At 39.7% G+C, this 19,739-nt stretch overlaps 1 protein-coding gene across 4 annotated transcripts in view; it reads right to left on the bottom strand.

Annotated features, from left to right (window-relative positions):
* Nucleotides 1-5,045: 5,045 nt before the first annotated feature.
* RALY (RALY heterogeneous nuclear ribonucleoprotein) overlaps nucleotides 5,046-19,739 on the bottom strand; it is a 259,210-nt gene continuing 244,516 nt past the window's right edge. For all 4 annotated transcript variants that reach the window (XM_070939948.1, XM_070939951.1, XM_070939949.1 and 1 more), the window contains 5 exons: nucleotides 17,108-17,268; nucleotides 11,633-11,746; nucleotides 9,937-10,088; nucleotides 7,298-7,346; nucleotides 5,046-5,555 (listed from right to left, as the gene is read on the bottom strand). In XM_070939948.1, coding sequence (XP_070796049.1) covers nucleotides 7,302-7,346; nucleotides 9,937-10,088; nucleotides 11,633-11,746; nucleotides 17,108-17,268 — 472 coding nt within the window. In that variant the 3' untranslated portion in view covers nucleotides 5,046-5,555; nucleotides 7,298-7,301. The remainder of the gene's footprint in view (nucleotides 5,556-7,297; nucleotides 7,347-9,936; nucleotides 10,089-11,632; nucleotides 11,747-17,107; nucleotides 17,269-19,739) is intronic.

Raw genomic sequence — 19,739 nt, 5'->3', positions numbered from 1 at the left:
ATCAATATTGAAAGGTATTTGGTTAATGGGTGTTAACTGTGATACATTAACTAAAGTTGAATCTAGAATCTTTGTTGGAATTGTAATTTGTATGTAAATTTACATTCAACTGAGTTTGCCAGGAAATTAATTTTTATATTTTCTCCAAAGGTTTTTAAGAATAGAAAAGTCTAAAGTCGTTTTTTTTTAAAATGACTTAAATGGCATCTGAGCTGTAATGAATGTTGGATGTACCTTATAAATTGAATAAAGTCAGGATCAGTGACTCTTGTATAATTTTCCAAATTGTGGTTGTTTTCACAGGATGCTTTTGCAGACTTATCCAGCATTAGCTATATCTCCCCTTGTTTAATTATTTAAATAGAAAAATATAACGCCAGTATTGTTTAAAGCCTTCTGGATAAAGCAGACTTCTTAGGATTATTTGAAAGTTCATAATGTACATACCTTGTTGAAGCAAAGTATGTTTTATTTTTTATTTTTAATTTGGTTTGATTTCTGTAGCTGCCCATCTCAACTGACTTTGGGCAGCATGCATTGTAAAAGCATAAAAACAATTTAAACCAATATAAAATAAATATATATAAATGCAGAGTAAAATTATTGGCATGGATATTAATATAGATAAAAATGGGTCCCTTAACATTCTGAGGGATCCAGATCTAGGCACAAAAGACCAACGATCTAGGTCATCGCAATTTCTGAGGAAAGAATGTTCCAGATGGCAGGGGCTGTAGCAGAGAAGGCAAGTCTGCTGTCTCTGCCAGCTGACATTTCTTGAAATACCTGTTATAGGCCCAACCTGCCTGATCGAATTGGATGGATAGAAACAACGGGGGGAAGACTCTCCTTTAGGTAACCCAGCCCAAGCCATGAAGGGCTTTAAACCAGCATCTTTTATTCCGGTTGAGTCAGTGTGAATGGAAAATTGTCAAATAATTTTGAGCTATGTTCATTTTAGGAGCCTATAATACTTTATTTATTTATTTATTTATTTATTTATTTATTTATTTATTTATTTATTTATTTATTTATTTATTTATTTATTTATTTAATTTTTATACCGCCTTTCTCCTGTAGGACTCAAGGCGGTGTACAGTCAAGAAAAATATAGACACACAAACATCATAAAATTGCTAATTAAAATTATTACTTAGTTTGGTCAATTAAATAAAACCCAGAATTAGATAACATTTAAAAATTCATTCACATGTTCATATGTTTAGCCCCGCCTGTTGGAACATCAGGATCTTGAGGGCACGGCGGAAAGCACGGATATCAGGGATATTCTGTATCTCCGGGGGCAGTTCATTCCAAAGGCTTGGAGCCCTCACAGAGAAGGCCCTCCCCCTGGGAGTCGCCAGTCGGCATAATTTGACTGACGGTACCCTGAGTAGTCCCTGTGAGAACGAACTGGTCGGTGGGAGGCTATTGGTGGCAAAAGACGGTCTCGTAGGTACCCAATAACTAATGAAGTGTTTGCATCTCTTCCATAAGTTGGGAAAATTTATGAGCAGCTATTATGCTTCAGATACTACTACCCTAAATCCCTGATCATATTCTGACGGGCAGTTTGCCCTAGTTGATGTTCAGTGACATCTGAATAGTTATTGATCCTTACCTTATGGAATGCTAACTAGAAAGGTTTTGGGGAATTAATATGGTAAAGGCAAAAAAGCTTTGAGTCAAGATTACCTTCTATGTAAGGTAAGCATTGTGTTCTCAATTTCTGGATCCAGCTAAGGACAAGGGAGTTCAAAAATACATGGTTCTTTGGGTCTTGGTCCTAGAAAATTCTAGTTTTCTTAACATAAGTAAAATAAGTAAAAAAGCACCAAAGGTGTTCAAGAAGCAACTGAACTTTCTTGTTTTTCTTTGAAGATGTTCCGCTTATCCGAAAACAACTTCAGCAATAAGATGTTTTAAAAATACCACAGCATATTCATCTATGTATCGGAGAAACAATTCTATTTTTTTTTCACTGCCTCATTCATTTGAAAAATGAGAAAAAGTATGTGTGCAGAATTTTGATTCAGTTTGCAGGACTAGATTACCAAATCTAGTCATGGTATGTTATGCTTTAAATATGAAGCAACAAAGCTACTTTATAGGTTTCTGCCTGCTAAACATTTTGACTCTCCTTTTATTCTGGCACTTGTAACATTCTGAAGGCTGGGATAATCATTTATAGTTGTAAGATATAGTTGGTACTTCAAGTAACTACAATATAATAGTGAAGTGTTTGAGTCTAAATCAGCCCTCCCCTCTTTTTAAACGAATCTACCTCCATTCTGAACATTTAAATATCTATTTCCTCAGAAGCTGGTACTATTTTTTTTCTTCTTTAAAATAAAAATTTCTAAAAATTGAGTGTTTATCTTTCTGTTCTTTGGATGGGTTGTACATAGTTGATGAGCTTATCTTCAGATCTGGCCATGTTGCCAGCATGCTTCCATTATAAGCTGCCCAGAGTCACCTTGAACCATGAGATTGGCAGCATATGAAATTAATAACTAAAATGCCTCACTAGCCATTCTTAAAAGGCATATTCATGAGGATACATCACCACCATTGCCTCCATTCCATTGCAGACACCTTATGTTTGTCTTGAGCTGGTCTGACATTTTTCATTTGACAAGTATCACCATAGGATACCATTTGCCTTTGATGCCTCTTTATTTTATGGAAATACGGAACAGAACACTTACATAGGCCTTCACAAATATGTCTCCTTAATGGGCTGGGTAGAAAACAACGAATCAGGAGCCTCTTCTGGTTTAACTAGAAGACTTACCTGCAACCCGTATATCCTAATGTGATTGCTACAGTTATTTTTCAGGATGGGGTAGGGCTGGTGTTTTTACTATGCTGTGAATTCCACTAAACCTAGTGGAATCCTATTAGTATCTACCAGGCTCCCCTGATACTTTCTTTGTGATTATCTGCACCCACAATGGCAACATGCAAAAACTTCCATAGCAGTCATAAATTGTTCTTCATATTCTAAGTGTGGCTTTGGGGAATAGTTCTGAAATCCAACTGTTTGTGAACCTTTTAGAAATATTTACAATCCTGCAGAGCTATGATCTGTGGTGTGATCAGAGCTTCTTAAGTCTTATTAATAGAAGTAAATGCCTTTAATGTATATCATGTCTTTATTGAATATATTAAGTCAACATTCACTGTCCTTGTAAAAATATATAAGAAACTCTAGGATTAATAACAGGATAAATTGAGATAGCTGTTCCAATTTATGGGATGAATTTGAGAAGTCTTCCTCTCAAAAAGCCCAAATATTAATTGCTTCTGTTGAACCCTGCATTTTATCATGCAGGTTTGAGGAATGACTCATACAACCTCTGCAAACCTCTGAAAAAGGGTTGTTGGTGCTCAGGAGTTCCAAGCTAATAGAACAGTGTTCTGTGGACCGAGGAGATAAAAGGGGTACTTAATGGAAATAATGAAAAATATGTGGCAAAACTGAAACTGAATTCCAACAAAAGAACCTCATCCCAACCAAGAAGCATGGTTTGGAACAGGGTGGGTTCTACTTACCTTTGCTACTGGTTCGCATTGGGCCCATGTGCTCACTTCGCTCACGCGTGCCTACTTTTTTCTGTGCATACGCAGATCACCTATGATGACATCTGGGTCAGTGGATGGAGCCTCCTGCCGGTTTTTACTACTGGTTCTTGCAGACCGGTCTGAACCGGAGGCAACCCACCACTGGTTTGGAACTGTTTTACAGCCTCAGGACCAAGAAAACTCAAAGCTATTGAGGGAACAATGGCTTCTAGATTGTACCAGTATATTTTACAGCAGGGGTGTCAAACTCGAGTTCACTGAGGGTTGCATCAGGGTTGTGTTTGACCTTGGTGTGGGGGTGGGCTGTGGGGGTGGCCAGGGTGGACGTGGCCAGCTCGACATCACTCGTGTTGCGCCTTTGGTGGCCTGAGCTCTGCCAGAGATAATGGGCTCCGTTTTAGGCTGCGATGGCCTCTTCCGAGCTCCATTTTCGCTGGTAGAGGCACCATGGGCCGGTCCATCATTGTTTCCAGGGCGGCCTGGTGGGCCAGATCTGAACACCCTGAGGGCTGGATCCGGCCTCTGGGCCTTGAGTTTGACACCTTTGTTCTACAGGATAATGTCAGCACTGAAACTCCAGTGAATATAGGTTACGCAGGATGGCATAAACTTGTAGTGTGAAAGGATGGCAATCTCATGCCATCTACCCCAGAAGTACTCTGAGCCTACTTTTTTGAGGTGTGCTTCCTTGGCATAAAGGCTTGGTAATTACTGCTGCCACCATTATTCTCCATAAGAAGATACCACTTAGTGTCTTGAGAGTCAGGGCTCTTAGTGCCTTTGTCACTTTCCAATTTCTTTCATTTTTTCCCCCTTTTAGTGTATATCTCTTGGTCATGTAGCTTTGTGGTTTGTGGCTAGGTAAATCAGCTTTTCTTACATCCCCCTTTTGGGCAGTAAACCAATCTCACAAGAAATAGAATCAAATTTTGTTATTTTCTTTTTGAAAAAGGAATGACAAAATGTAGGCACTTTTGTACCTAAAGTATTATGATTAATTTCTTCTGGGTGTCACTTAGATTTCACTCTATGTTAAAAAGCAGCATATAATAAAATTGAAGCTTAGTAGAAAAGCACAGGAGAGGCAGGAGAACCCCTAAAACAGGTGTGAGTATTCAATATGCTCAATGGATGTGGAATATTGGCTGATGTTGGTAGCAGGATGAAAGAAGAAACTGGAATGGAGTGTCCAGGAAAAGAATACAACTGGAACTCTGAGCACTAATTGTGGCAGCTTCCACTTATAGTTTGGTCTGGACACCATTTTTAATGTACATTAAATGAGAACAGAGAGCAAAAAATTCGAAGAAAATAGGTGTTGGTAGTGTGAACCAAAATATCCCAGGTGATGAAGAGGTAGCCTGAATCCAATATAATATTTTGAAACATATCTTATTCGAATAGCAATAACAGCAAAAAAAAGAAGATACTGGGCTTACATGATGAATCAAGTTCTTCCTTTTATTATACAGGATTTTATGTACAAATCCCCCTCCCCCCATTTCTTCCATTCTTCAGTCCTGCATTTGTTCATAGCAAAACAAAGTCTAGGAAGCATTTTGAAAATAGCTAGGGACGCCAAAGTGACCAAACTTTGCAGGATAAGCTAATAGAGAAGAGCCAAAAGAATAAAGAAAATAAAAACAATGCTTGCCTGTTTGTAACTTGTATTTTCAACAAAGAAATTGTTGTAAATTACTGTGCTTTGAGAGACGCAATCTTCTGTTAATATGTCCTGAAGAAGAGAAGATCCTTACATCTGGTTGTATATCTTCCAGTAGAAATCCTTAGAAGGGTAGGATCAGCTCCTCTGAATTTGGCCCATATGAAAATGTGATTCTCACCCTTTCCTGAACAGTAGTTGGAGTCTGAAAGATTGGATTACCCTGCTAAGCAAACAATGCTCCATCTATTTTTGAAGTTGGCAACTAGGAATAAACCATCTTACAGTATTGTACAGAGAAGGGAACCTTGAAGAAGAAAAAAAGATAATGAAGGATAATACAATTTTGTAGTAGGTTTCAGTTTAATAAATCACACATGTTTTGTGTTTCTGAGTATGGGCTGGTTGAAAGTATTTGCATTTTAGAAATATATTTTTCTTCTGCACTTGGGTTTCTTGTAATTAAAAAGAAATCAGGACATACTGTGCTATCTCTCTTCATTTGCCCTTGTTGAGACTCCTAGGACTAGCTTCTGTGAATCTTTGGTATGAAAAAGTGTAAATGGTTTTTTGGAACCTTATTGGCGGCATAGCTGGGCCATAAAGTGAATATTTCATTCAAAATTCTTATGAAATGCCTGGGTCAAAAAGTCAAACTAGTGACTGTGCTGTATGTCCCAACTTTAGCCAATATTCCTTTCTGCTTTTACAATTATTTGCTTTCTTAATCCTTAGGAAACTGGATGAAGAATTGTTTTACTCACAAAGTAAAGGCTGATAACAACCATTTTCATCTTTCTATGTAATATCTCAGATAATAAAAAGTAGATTTCCTAGTGTAACTATGCAGGATAGGAAAGTGCACTGGACCAAGGGTAAAAACCAAATGGATCACTATGAGACAACGTGGCTTAGCAGGCATGATCCGGATTTCCAAATGCAAAACCATAAATCATATATAAGAGCTGTAGTGGTGCAGTGGTTAGAATGCAGTACTGCAGGCTGCTACTGCTGACTGCTGGCTGCTTGCAATTTGGCAGTTTGAATCTCACCAGGCTTAAAGTTGACTCAGCCTTCCATCTTTTTGAGGTGGGTAAAATAAGGACCCAGATTGTTGGGGGCAATATGCTGACTCTGTAAACTGCTTAGAGAGGGCTGTAAAGCACTGTGAAGCAGTATATAAGTCTAAGTGCTATTGCTATTGTGGAATTGTATTCATTGCACATCATAGTACCTCCTGTCTCAAGAAAGTAGATTTTCTACAGACTGTTTCCTTTCCTACTTCTAGAAAGGAAAGACTCTATTCTGCATCTCGATACAATGTCCATTTCAGCAGTGAATGCTGATTACAAGAACTTGTAATCAGAACTTGCACAATTGGTGGCTGATTAAATATTTTTTTGCCCCACTTTATATCAAGAAAGGTTCTAACTTTTTGTGGTTCCCCCTCTTGTTGTTGTTGTTGTGATATGCTAGGCGAAGGAAGGAGGGGGAGAAAAATTAATTGATTTATTATTTCAAATTTATATACTATATTTTCTTTTTTGTATGAAATGTCATGGACAATCATTAATAGGTACAATGAGTAGAGAAGGTTGACAAAAATATGATTATGTAGCCCAATGGCTATCAAGGGGCAGAAAAAAACAACACATCCAGAAGGTAGGGCTAAGTTTCTTTTGCTCTCTTTTCTGTAACTTCCCTTCTTCATCCTTTTCTGTTTCTTTTCATGTCAGCATAAAGGCAGCTGAGTTTCAGGACAATATCAATGGGCTGACAGTATGAAAATGCAGGTAATTTCCCTTACATGCCTGTGGTACCTGATTCATGTTTCAGGCCTTCTGTCATCCACCACCACCAAGTTATAAATAGCATAATACAAAGTAAATGTTTTGTCAAGAAAAAAAAACTTCTCCCAAAAGGAGGAAAGAAAGTGAAACTTAAGCATGTGTTATTAAATAAATAAAAAAAAGAATAATTAAATATTATTTTACACAATTCAATGTGATTTTGCTGTCATGAATGGAATCTGTAAGTTTTAGAATATACCTAATTACTGTAGGCTGGAGTCTTCCACATACGTGAAATGGCTATTCTCCTGAAGAAGCAGGAAAGAAAAGAGATAAGAAAAGAAAGAGAGAAAGAAAGAATAAAAGCAATCCCCAAAATATACGTTTATACATATCAACTTAAAAGTGAAGTCATTTTAAACTGAAAGAGACATTTCTAAATAGAATTTGTAGGATTTTCCCTTAGATCGATCACTTAAGCATCAATGAAGATCAGGAAATGTATCAATGCACAAAGGATAAAAAGGGCATATATTTGCATATTCTTTGGTTTATGAATGCTAACTTATTCTCTGCAAATAAAAGTTTTGCTATAATTTTTCTATTTTGGATAGGAAGAATTACCAGAGTTTGGATAGAAATTCTCTATTGTAATAGGGAAACCAGGCAGCTTCTGTGCCTGTTTATTAATTTTGTATTGATCTGTTTGATCTGTAATTTGGCAGATTTACGGACCCTGCTCTCTTTAACTTCATATCAACCTGAACTAGGTAACCAAGCATTCATTTATTTAAATATTTATAACCTACCTTCTATCAAAAACTAAACTAGAACATTAAGATGGGATAAGAATAATGATCGCTTTATTTATTTATATTCATAGAAGAATCATAACAGGTCCTGTTCACTTGGCCAATGTATATTCTGTCCCATTTCAAAGATGTGAACATTGAGGTGTAATGAAACATGTGCAGTGTAAAGCTTCTATTTCTATGCCAGACACATGACCAAATGTTTGAATTTCTTTAAAATATATTTAACAATTAATCTCCACTTTCAACTTTAATTTTTAAATATAGTTAAACAAAAGAGGAATATTATCTCAATGTACCAATAGAGCTTCATGTTCCCAAATAAGACCTGCAGATCTGGGGGGAAAATATAAGAGGTGGGAAAATAGAATGATGCTCTATAGTTTGAGCTATGGCAACCTTGGACAACATCTGTAAGAATCTTTTTCTCCATTTTCCTTCTACTGTTGTCCATTAATTTACAGGTAGTCCTTGACTTAAAACCATTCATTTAGCAACCATTCGTACTTCCAATGGCATTAAGTTATAAATCTCTTATGACTGGTTTGCACACTTAACGACTGTGCACCACAACTTTGATGAGACAGATATCATGAATAGGGGCCATATATACAAAGATTTCTATTCCTTCTGGTTTCTCTTGTTGCTGTTCTGCCCCAGCTACGGGTCCCAAGAAGTGTAGCACACACACAGCTCCAAAAACTCCGTTTAATACAAACAGACCCCTTTCAAAATGCAGGCTTTAACCACAAATGTCCTTATCAGTCTGCTATAAATTACAGAGATTAAACAAAGTCCGACAAGGATTGGCAATCAGCCCAGAAACCAAGTTGTAACAAAAAACTCACTCTCAAAATGCTCTGCGTAGGACCAAACGTTGTTTCCAGCAATGTTTGCTATCTGTGTGCGAACTTAAATAGGCTAAGGGAGTGGCCAATTAACCCCAAGCCTTACTCTCGAGGAGACCTCCTCCTGAGTAGCCACTCCTGCCTTTTGGCAGCCCTGCGTGCTCGAGCATTGAGAAGAGGCTCCTCCACTTCACTCTCTTCACTTGAAGGAGCCTCTGGAGGTTCTGAAGGCCCTGGCTGAGTCTCTGCCTCTGGCAACACATCCTCTTCAGGCTCCTCACTGTCCGACTCGAGCGCTGGCTGCATAGGCTGCTGGCATGACACCACACCAGCCTCCTTGTCATCGGAATCAGCCACAATCTGTGCAGGCCGCTGGTGGGCCACAACACTTGCCTTATAGCAAGGGGGGCATTGGAAGTATAAGCATCGACTCAACATGGCTTTGACAGGTGGATAGGAATGTCAACTTCTGAAACCAGCTCAAGATATATGTATATCACCGACAAGTGTGTCATATGATTCTCAATCTTAACCCAATACCCAAATTTAGAACTGAAGTTCTCTGTCTTCAAAAGATGTCATTGCAGTGGTTAGTTTTTAAAAGAAATTAGTGATTCACCTTTCTCACACCTTCTTCCTTATTAAATAGCTTATTTCCTTTGCATTGTTATGTGTTAAATTTGTTGGCAGGACTATAATTTAATTCCCATCTTTACATTCAGACAATAGCATATCTGAAAGTAAATTCTATGGTATTAGCTAAGCACTGACAGATCACAAAACCTCAGTTCATTGATATCTTTGGAGATTCTCAGTCATCCAGGTCATGGTTATCTCAAAGATCCTTTTTTGCAAAAGGCAACTGGATTTTCTTTGTTTTTCCCTGAAGAACTCTGAAGAAGGTTCTTGGATGAGAAATGAAACGTCTTCAAGAAAAAAACAAAGAAGGCCCAGCTGCCTTTTGAAAAAGCACCTTTGAGTCAGTTCACTGATGCAAATTTGAAAGATAAAATCTCATTCTTTAGCATCAATAAACACATTAAGTACTTTCTTTCCCCAAATGAACAGGAAAGGATATGATCCATCTGTAATTCATTATAATGTTAAGAGATAATTTTATGTATTAATGGTACGGGGAAAAATATTAGTTTCCCCTGAAGATTGAGAACTGATATAACTATGTAAATCCAAAGTATATCACCTGGGTGTGAAACCTATGATTTCCTGCTACATCTTACCAATTCATCGTCACAATCATCCTGCACAAGGCCTTCCTCTTCCTCTTCCTCTTCTTCCCCATTTAATGGCTCTTCCGTGTTCACGTCTGCTTCTGATGCTGTGTCTTCCTGAGAAATTTCACTTTTGTTTCCATCTGCCTTTTTTCTAACTTCTGCAAAAAAAAAAAAAAAAAAAAGCCAAATCGTAAAATACTGATGTGATTTGAGAACCCTGTTACATTGGCAGGCTTTATTTGGCTTATCTCAGCATATCTAAATAATCAAGAATCCAAGCTGGAAACTAATTGAATTTCACCAACTGTCCCTGTATGTTGTCACATTGGGAGCATCATGAAAAATTAAAATGGCACCTGGACTCAAATGGTTAGGGACATCTTATCAGGGGAAAAAAATGAATGGAATAAATCCTGGCGAAATGTCTACAAGAGTCCTAACAGAGCCTATGATCCTGACATCACCTCAAGGTTGCCAAGAGAAATATCACTTCATTTCTTTCCCTTTTATCATTTAATAGGTGCTTATTGCAAACTATAACCTGAGATTAATATCACAGAGTCCAGGCTTAGAGAAAATCAGTCTCACAAATAATTCTTGGCTTTGTTTATATGACTTGGTTAACGTTATTAACAAATCTAGTTAGTTTCATTGTAGCTTAATATTTTTGTGAACCCAGGTCATTTGATTAGTTTATGGTTCAGAACATTATGCAAAACCAGAAAAAGGGTTAACTAAAAAAAACAAGTTAACTTTGGTGAATGCAGTCCATGAATTAAAACCGGGGATGGTTTGGAAACAATACAAATAATCAATTGGGCCAGATGAAGAAATGAAAAACACTTAGAATGTTTCTATTCTGTTTCTTTCTTTCTTTCTTTTTTTGTTAAATCTACTACTGCATATAGCAGGGAACAGGCAGAAAAAATATCAAGGTGGCTTACTGTCATTTAGATATATGAAATAGAGCAAGGATGGAAAGCCGGTTAGGTTTCCAGATACAACTAGATTGTGGCTCCCTTCATCTGATTAAGATGGATGAAAATTGGAATCCAATCTCTGGAGAACTGCAGCCTATGAATAGGGAAATGGTGTCCAGAGGTTTTGGTCTCTGTAATCTGCTGAGCTACAGATTCCTATCAGTATCTCTTATCAGTATCTCTGTCTTTTACTAGCACAACTAACCAATGAAAATATATTCTCAAGGACAAAAAATCAGCAGGGGAACCTCAGAATACTTTTAAATTCAGATGGGAAGCCTGATAGTTTTTTGAAATCACAGGTTTCCAAGGGCTATTTAGTCTTGTTCTGCTATTACGAACTTTATAATATAGATGCCAGTGAAATATGTCCATACTTTAGATTGCCTAGAAAACAGTCACTTATATTTAATAACACTGATGCAGTTTTACCCAATATGGTGCCTACAGACAGATTGGATTATAACACCATTACTTATCATTCACTTTGGCCCTTGCTGGCTGGAGGTGATAGGTGCTGTAGTTGACAATGGAGAAAAAAAACCTGTACTAGCTCCTAGGAATGGAACAGAGCTGGACTGTAATTGCAAAAAGTACCAAAGGTCCTTTGTCCTGAACAAAGGAAGGTCAGCCAGTACTAGGAACCTGGCACTGACTTTATTCACTTCAACTCCTACTGTGTCTTGGTGTTATTGAGGGACATTTGCAATCAGTCAACTGACCTGTAGGTGCTTTCTGTTGTTCAGCAATCTGCTCCAATCTGCCCAAGAGAGCATCAATGTTGGATTTGATCTGTGTCAGCTCAGTTTTAATTGTCTGCAGTTCACTGCATTTCACTTGGAAGACAAAAGTTAGAAGAAAGCCTTATTCGTTTGTCTGGTACGAATGAGCAATTTGCTTGAGCAGAGATTTAATTATACTTCACATATACCTTTTAGTTGCAGGTCCTGCTTGGCGTCCATCACAATAAGGGCTTATTGGGTTCAGTATAGGACAGGGTCTCGTTTGCCTTTCATAGCTGAGGAGAAGACAGGAGAATTTTGGCAGGTACCATTTCTCCCATCAGAGTGCACCATCAATGGGAACAAACTACCAAAACCTAAATGCTAGTGCACAGCTACTTAAGGGTTTGGAAGCCCTGTGCTATATTGACTCTGGCAAGATGGTGACATTGTAGGTATCAAAGAATTCCTTTATTAATGCTTAGAAAGACCTCCTGCCACATTCTTCCAACTTTGGTGATGTACAAAATTTGCAACTCTGAGTCAATAACAAACAAAAGAGGAATCTTTCACCTCATTCCTTGAACTTTGTACAAAGAATTCCCCTTAATTTACAATTTACATAACTACTTAGAAGTTGATAAAATGATCCTTACAGATAAACAAATACAAATATATGCATCACATTGAACAGGCCAATGTAGCTACTCCTTTATTTAGGATTCTCCATTACATTATTTCCTTATTTTTGTGCCATCCTGTCAAGTGGATTCTGAGCTGTTGAGCAGATGCAGACTGTTTTAAACACCCCCCCCTCTTTTTGCCCTCTTGGACTCTTTTTAACTAACATATTTCTTTTTTGCAAAACTGTATTTCCTGAGCCCACTGCTATTTCCTTCTTGTGTCCAGATCAGAGGCGAGTTTCAAAACCCGTTGCTACCGGTTCACTCGCTCACGCATGACGTTTCTGTGCAGAAGCATCTGGGTGGGTTGTCGGAGCCTCCTGCTGCTGCCACTAATGGTTCGCCCGATCCTGGGCGAATCGGTAGCAACCCACCACTGGTCCAGATCAGCTATTTGGGGCATATGCCTGCATAAGTTATCTCTTGCTGTAAGGTGAATGACTCCCTCAGATTGCATCCAGTCTGACAGGGACAGGGTTCTGGGTAAGATTAGTGCTGCCACGTGTTTATTGGACCCGTGTCCCTCCTGGTTGGTACTGGCCTCCTGGGAGGTTACACGAGGCTGGCTCCAGGGGATTATAAGTGCTTCTCTGAGTGAGGGTGCCTTTCCCGCCGCCTTGAAAGAGGCGGTGGTGAGGCCCCTCCTCAAGAAGCCTTCCCTGGACCTGGCTGAATTAGCTAACTACCATCTGGTCTCCAACCTTTGTTTTGTGGCGAAGGTTGTTGAGAGTGTGGTGGCACGACAGCTTCCCCGGCACCTGGATGAAGTCGGGCTTCAGGCAGGGGTACAGCACAGAAACGGCATTGGTCGCGTTGGTGGATGATCTCTGGAGGGCTCGGGACTGGGGTTGCTCCTCTGTCCTGGTCCTATTAGATCTCTCAGCGGCTTTTGATACCATCGACCATGGTATCATGCTGCAACGGTTGAGGGGGTTAGGAATAGGGGGCACTGTCCTGCGGTGGTTCTCCTCCTTCCTCTCCGACCATTCACAGTTTGTGTTGGCAGGGGGGCAGAGGTCGACCTCGAGGCGCCTCGCATGGGGAGTGCCGCAAGGGTCGGTCCTCTCACCCCTTCTGTTCAACATTTATGTGAAGCCGCTGGGTGAGATCATCCGTGGTTTTGGGGTGAGAGACATCAGTACGCTGATGATACTCAGCTGTACATCTCCACCCCAGACCACCCCAACGATGCCCTTGATGTGATGTCTTGCTGCCTGGAGACTGTGCGGGTCTGGATGGGGAGAAATAGGCTCAGACTCAACCCTTCCAAGACCGAGTGGCTGTGGCTGCCGGCGTCCCGATATAGTCAGCTGGTGCCATCGCTGACTATTGGGGGTGAATCTCTGCCCCCCCATAGAGAGGGCTCGCAATCTGGGTGTCCTCCTGGACACACGGCTGTCTTTAGAAAAGCATATGACGGCCGTGGCCAGGGGGGCTTTTTATCAGGTTCACCTGATTTGCCAGTTACAGCCCTTTCTGGACCGGGACGCCTTGTGCACAGTCACTCATGCCCTTGTCACCTCCTGGCTGGACTACTGTAATGCTCTCTACATGGGGCTCCTCTTGAAGTGCACTTGGAGACTCCAACTGGTTCAGAATGCGGCCGCGCGGGTGGTTATGCCCACATGACACCCTTCCTGCGCGAGCTGCACTGGCTCCCAGTGGTCTTCCGGATGCGATTCAAGGTGTTGGTCACCACCTTTAAAGCGCTCCATGGCATAGGACCCAGGTACCTTCGAGACCGACTTCTGCCGCCAATAGCCTCCCACCAGCCAGTCCGCTCCCACAGAGAGGGTCTCCTCAGGGTGCCATCGGCCAAGTTATGTTGGCTGGCGACACCCAGAGGGAGGGCCTTCTCTGTGGGATGAACTTCCCCTGCCCTGTGGAATGAACTGCCTCCGGAAATGCATAAGATCTCCGACCTCCGTGTATTTTGCTGTGCCCTCAAGATCCTGCTGTTCCGCCAGGCCGGGCTATCAATGTAATGATTTTAAATTGGGTGTTTTAAATTTTGGGGGTTTTAAATCTGAGCCGAAATTATTTAATAATTTTAATTATTTTTAATTGATGTCTGTCTTTGTGCTTTTAATAGGCTGTACACCGCCCTGAGTCCTTCGGGAGAAGGGCAGAATAGAAAAAAAAATATTTATTTATTTATTAAATTTTTATTTATTTATTTATTTACTTCCCAGCTTTCCTATAACTTTCACTCAGTCTTCCATGTTGGCAAAGCTGAGTATACTGATTTCACTGGAATGTTTTACTTTCTTAGGAAAGGAATATTTTCCTATTTTTATTTCCAAAAAATCTGGTGCATGAATGTATTACAGGTCAAAAGAAGTTCATTAGATGAAGGATTAGTTCAATATTAGAACAGAGATGATAATTTGAGCATCACCTTTTTTTTGTAAAAAGCTCAGCCAAGGGCATGTATTCTTTCCTCCAGCCATTTAGTCTTTTATTATTCAGTGACAGTTTGAATTCAGATGTTTCTGGCTGTAGTTACCAAACAATTGTATCTCATTGGCAGCCAGTTTTTGTGGTAAAAAGCACTGACAGAACATTAGCTAAACTGTCTTGCTAAGGAGACCAAGCTGGCTCATTCTATTGTGTGTTTCAAATATTTTATCTTTCACCAAGTACTTGGTTTGATGTATTTTTTCCCTTTCTTCCGTGATGAGTATGTGTTTATTTTTAATGCTCCATTTATTTCTTATTGTCACTGTTTATAATATATTTTGATTGTATTTTTACAACTATTCCCCTGAGGGCAGAAAAGTATGATATTAACAAATTTAAAAAAATCAACCATTCTCCTCTTTATATAGATTCATTTTAATTCACAGGCACGGAGAGATCATTATCAGCTTGTTCTACCCTTGCCTATCCTGATCAAATAACCAGGTTGCCACAGACTCCATGGTTAGGGCAGATAATGTATACCTCATTGAGTATGAAAAGTATTCCAACCTGCTTAAAGAAACAGTTCTAAAATCTTTTACTAAAAATAAAGCCTTTCCTTGACCTGAAAGGTCTCTTAATTATGAGCCATTCTCAAATCTTCCATTCATAGATAAGGTGATTAAGAAAGTGCTGCCCTCACAGCTTCAGATGCCTTTGGTTGAAGCTTATTATTTGGAGCCATTTCAGTTGGGTCTTTGTCTGGAAGATGGTACTAAAAATATTTTAGTCATGTAGTTAATTTTTTGTCATGGACAACCAGAAAGTTAATCAACCTAATTCTACCACTACTTACTATCTGACTCCCAGGAACATTGCTCAGTTTTGGTAATGTTTTAAATCAGTGTTTCACAGCCCTGGCAGTTTTAAGATGTCTTGACTTTAACATCCTGACTTGGGAGTTCTGGAAGTTGATGTCCACATTTTTCAAAGTTGCCAAAGTTGAAAAATACTAGCATAAGTGGGCATTTCCACCTTTGCAGTTCTAACAAAAAGACTGCTTCTCCTACTACAGTATGAACCTACCTAGTTAGATAAATTAGCAGGTGAGGCCCTTTTGAAGATGTCCTGTAATGGATTGTGAGAATAACCTTGAGGAACAGCAGGAAGCCACAACCCAGGCAACAATCACATAAAGAGAAACCCAAGTCCAAAGTCCAAAGCAGGATCTTCTGCTTCTCTAGAAAGAGAGCATTAAGAGTTGCATGATTGATACCAGCCTTTTGAGTTAGACCAGACTTGAAAATTATAGTCATGAATACTAAAACTACTTTTATTACAGGATTACAGAAACAGAATCTTGCAACTCTGAGTGTGCCTTTCCACTCCCTATGTTTACCAGAAGGAGAACTAGGGAAGGTCAAGTCAGATATTTTCTCAAATTCCATTCCTGCTTTAGACTCAGATTTTATCTTATCTGACATTGCCTTCACTGTGGCTGTTCCTCCTCTTTGTCAAGTTTATTCTTACAGCTCATTACAGAAACTTAGCTATATGGTTCACAGGAGATCCTTATCTGTGGTTCCCAAATGGTGGAAAACTCTTTCCAGGGAGAATGTGTTCGCCTGCACCTTCCTAAGGTTTAGGAAACTGGCAACAATGCATTTTCTACCAAGCTTTGAAGTAATAATTGATTTAATGATTCCAATTTTAATTCTGATTTTAATTGTATTGCTTGTACTGTCATATTTGTGTCTTATTGTTACCCTGCGGGAAGATGGGCGGCCAATAAATTTAATAAATAAAAAATTGTTGTAAGCAGCCTAAGTCAAGGTAATCATTGACTTAGGACCATAATAGAGACACCCCCCCCCCCCCCATTATGGTTGTAAGTCATGATGGTTGTAAAACCGATTTCACAACCTTTTTGGCAGTGGTTAAGTGAATGCAGTGTTCATAAACTAGCTGCTGCACTCATTAAGTAAACCAATGGTTCCAGTACAAGTGCATTTTGCCGGAAATGGAAGTAAATGGGTTTTTGGGCAAAACTGTCATAAAACATGGTCATGTAATGGTGGAAAGCTGTAAATATTCATAAATATGTCCTTGTTGAGTGCCCAAAATTGAATGACTGGGACGGGTGTGTGAACATCAGAACTTTGAAACTGGGTCATAAGTGGCTCCAAGATAAGGTCCATCATAACTTCAAATGTCTACCTGTATATAAGAAGCAGCTACTGCAATAAATTCGAGAATAAAATCAAATCAATGTTTTGCAATACATAAAACACAATTATGTTTGCTATGTATGTCTGCCCTTGTGCGTTTTGTTTCAAAGGCAAGTCTGAAACCATTATAAACATTACCTCTGCACAAGGAGCATGAAACTTACATTTTAATTTGGCGGAGCTGTTCACAAGAGCAGCAGATCTGGCAAAGAGCTTGACCGGGATAGTTGCTTTGACACGTCGTACTAAAGGGATGGTGACTCGTGGCCGCTTCACGGGAACCATCCTGGGTATGGGAGAGATTCTTCCTCGATACTCAAAGAGTCTATACAGAAGCAGAAGAAATGCTTTCCTGTAGCGATTCCAGCCAGATACATTTAGCAAATACGGTATTTCTGATCAAGACTTGAAAACCATTGATGCCCTCTAGAGGGAGCTAAGACTTCATCCATTCCAGCCATCTGTTCTTGCCTGGGCAATAAAGCCCATCAGAGATTACAGTTGATCATTAAACTACTGAGGAGATGCATTGTTCAACCATTATCCTGCAAGTTAATGCTGACAACTCTCAGAGAAGTTATTTAATAGGTTGCTTTAACAGCAATATTGTTACCATTAATTCATTTTTAAAAATACTTCAGTGTTTCATATTTGAGAATTCCTTAGGCAAATCTCCAGGATATTAGAACAGATCATCCAAGGCAATTATTCTGCTGTCCTATCTTAGCATCTTCCCCCCCATCCCCCCACTTGGTGCCTACTCATTCCTTAAAACAGGACACAAAACTTTTTCCTAAGATGCAGCCAATAATCTTTATATTAATTTACATTCAGGCAGGAAAAAAAACACAATTGCTTAAGCAATTGAGTCTGGATCCATCTCAGCCCTAATTACCAAGGTCTTTTAACAGAGCTAAAGAGGTTGAGGTGATGAGAAGTGAAAGACCTATTGAAAAACATGTCTCACTTTGGTAGAGAGCAAACACCTGAAAGCCAACTGTAATAAAAATATATAGATCTGGACTTTGAAGCTGAACTTTAAATGCACCAAGTGCTCTTCTCAGATTCAACAGAGATTGATTTAGTAACCTCAGGGGGATTTTGTGGTTCCACCTTTATGCTCCATCTGCTACTAGTTCAAAAGTTTGCTTTTCGTTCACGTAAAAAGTTAAAATAAAGTTCTTTTTATATACCTCATGGCTGCTTAAACCCCCTTTTTCTGCTGCCAACTAGGCACTTCTACTTTGATTTAAAAATGACAACAACAACAAATGTTAATCTTTTGGAAACAAACTGTATCGTACAAACGCTCAGACATCTTGGTTTTTCTTAGAAATGGAAAGGAAGAAACAAGACAGCCTCTGGGATTATTCAGCTGAACTCAATTTTCTAGACAACAAGAGAACTGTCTGTATTGCTACCTACAAAGGGTGATGCAAGAGACTCCAATGGACACTGAGCATGTTTGATGCTTTTAGAATGGGGCTATTGAGTGGCTAGTCAAGTGACAGTGGTAAAATGACAAGCCTGCTATATCTGGGCTGCAAAATGGACATCTCTGTCATGACAGCAAAAAGATTTTTTTGGTAACCCTTCTGGGGTTTTGCCGCTCCAATAATCTCAATCATGAAGATAGCATAGTTGGCTGAAACCCTGTGGAGGAGGTCTCCTACAGCATTTCTTACAGGGCAGGTTGTTTTTGGGAAATGCAAACAACCAATGGAAAGTAAATGAAAAAGTCAAGGATTCCTCATGGATATCCATAGAATGCTAGCATCGCAGAGGAGCAGTCCCCTTAATAGAAAAACTGTAAGGTATTTCTTTAATACCATAGCTGTACATAGTGAAGAAATTCAAGGCATGTGTTTTGATCATTTCATTTCAATCTTTGGATAAGAACCCATCTGGACGGTCTATCTGGTAATTTGTTAGAGGAATGGAATCCTTACCATGAAAACACACAGAGGGCCATTATATTTCTATCAAAGATTCTAAACCAAGAGTTACTAAAGTTTATTATAACCATGCTGTTATCTTGTCAAACTGGAAAAAATGTTTGGAGGTGCCCTGCCCTGGCGTAGAAATAAGCCAAAATACCCAAAAATATATGTGTGTTATGTCTCACTAATTTAACTTTCTCTAACAGTTACATTTTTATATTGTATAACTTAATTTTATTTTGACAAAATTGTATCAAAATTGTATAAATTTGCAATTAGTATTTTAACAGCGGATCTTCTTGCACTGCGAGATTCCCCCCTCTCGCAGATGTGGCCCTCCTCACTATTGAGGGCCCACCTCAAGGATGGGTTTTGGGACCCAGAGAGGTGGCATGTGCAAACTAGGGGATTGAGGGGTTTTCTATTGAAATTTTTAGTCAAATTTTTAAGGGGTCCCAGGGAGGGGGAGGGTCAGATTGAATTTGGGCTGTGGGTATGGGGGATAACCCACAAGGGGGAGGGTCGGGTCTGGCAGTGAAGTGTGGCGTAGAGGGTGGGGGACCCGGGGTCAAGGGGGGGGGGTTAGAGCTTGTCTGGATAGTTTTCTGAACATCAGTACTGTAGGTGGGAGGGGTAGATATGGCGGGAGCAGGGGGCCATATCATGTTAGGGGAGTGCGCACTCGCTGTTTACGAGTGGTGGTGTGCTCCGGCCCCCAAGGCTCTACTCGCTCCTCAGGTTGCATAGACCCTCAGGACCCACGCCTCCGGCTGATGCTGTGCAATGCCAGGTCCATAGTAAACAAAGCCCCCCTCATTTGTGATCTTGTTCAGGAGGGGGGTGCGGACCTGGTAGG

The sequence above is a fragment of the Pituophis catenifer genome, unplaced genomic scaffold (genome assembly GCF_029215685.1).
Source record: "Pituophis catenifer annectens isolate HBS135680 unplaced genomic scaffold, rPitCat1.0.hap2 SCAF_3, whole genome shotgun sequence".
Classification (NCBI taxonomy): Eukaryota; Metazoa; Chordata; class Lepidosauria; order Squamata; family Colubridae; genus Pituophis; species Pituophis catenifer.
This window is presented reverse-complemented; position numbering and strand designations above follow the sequence as displayed.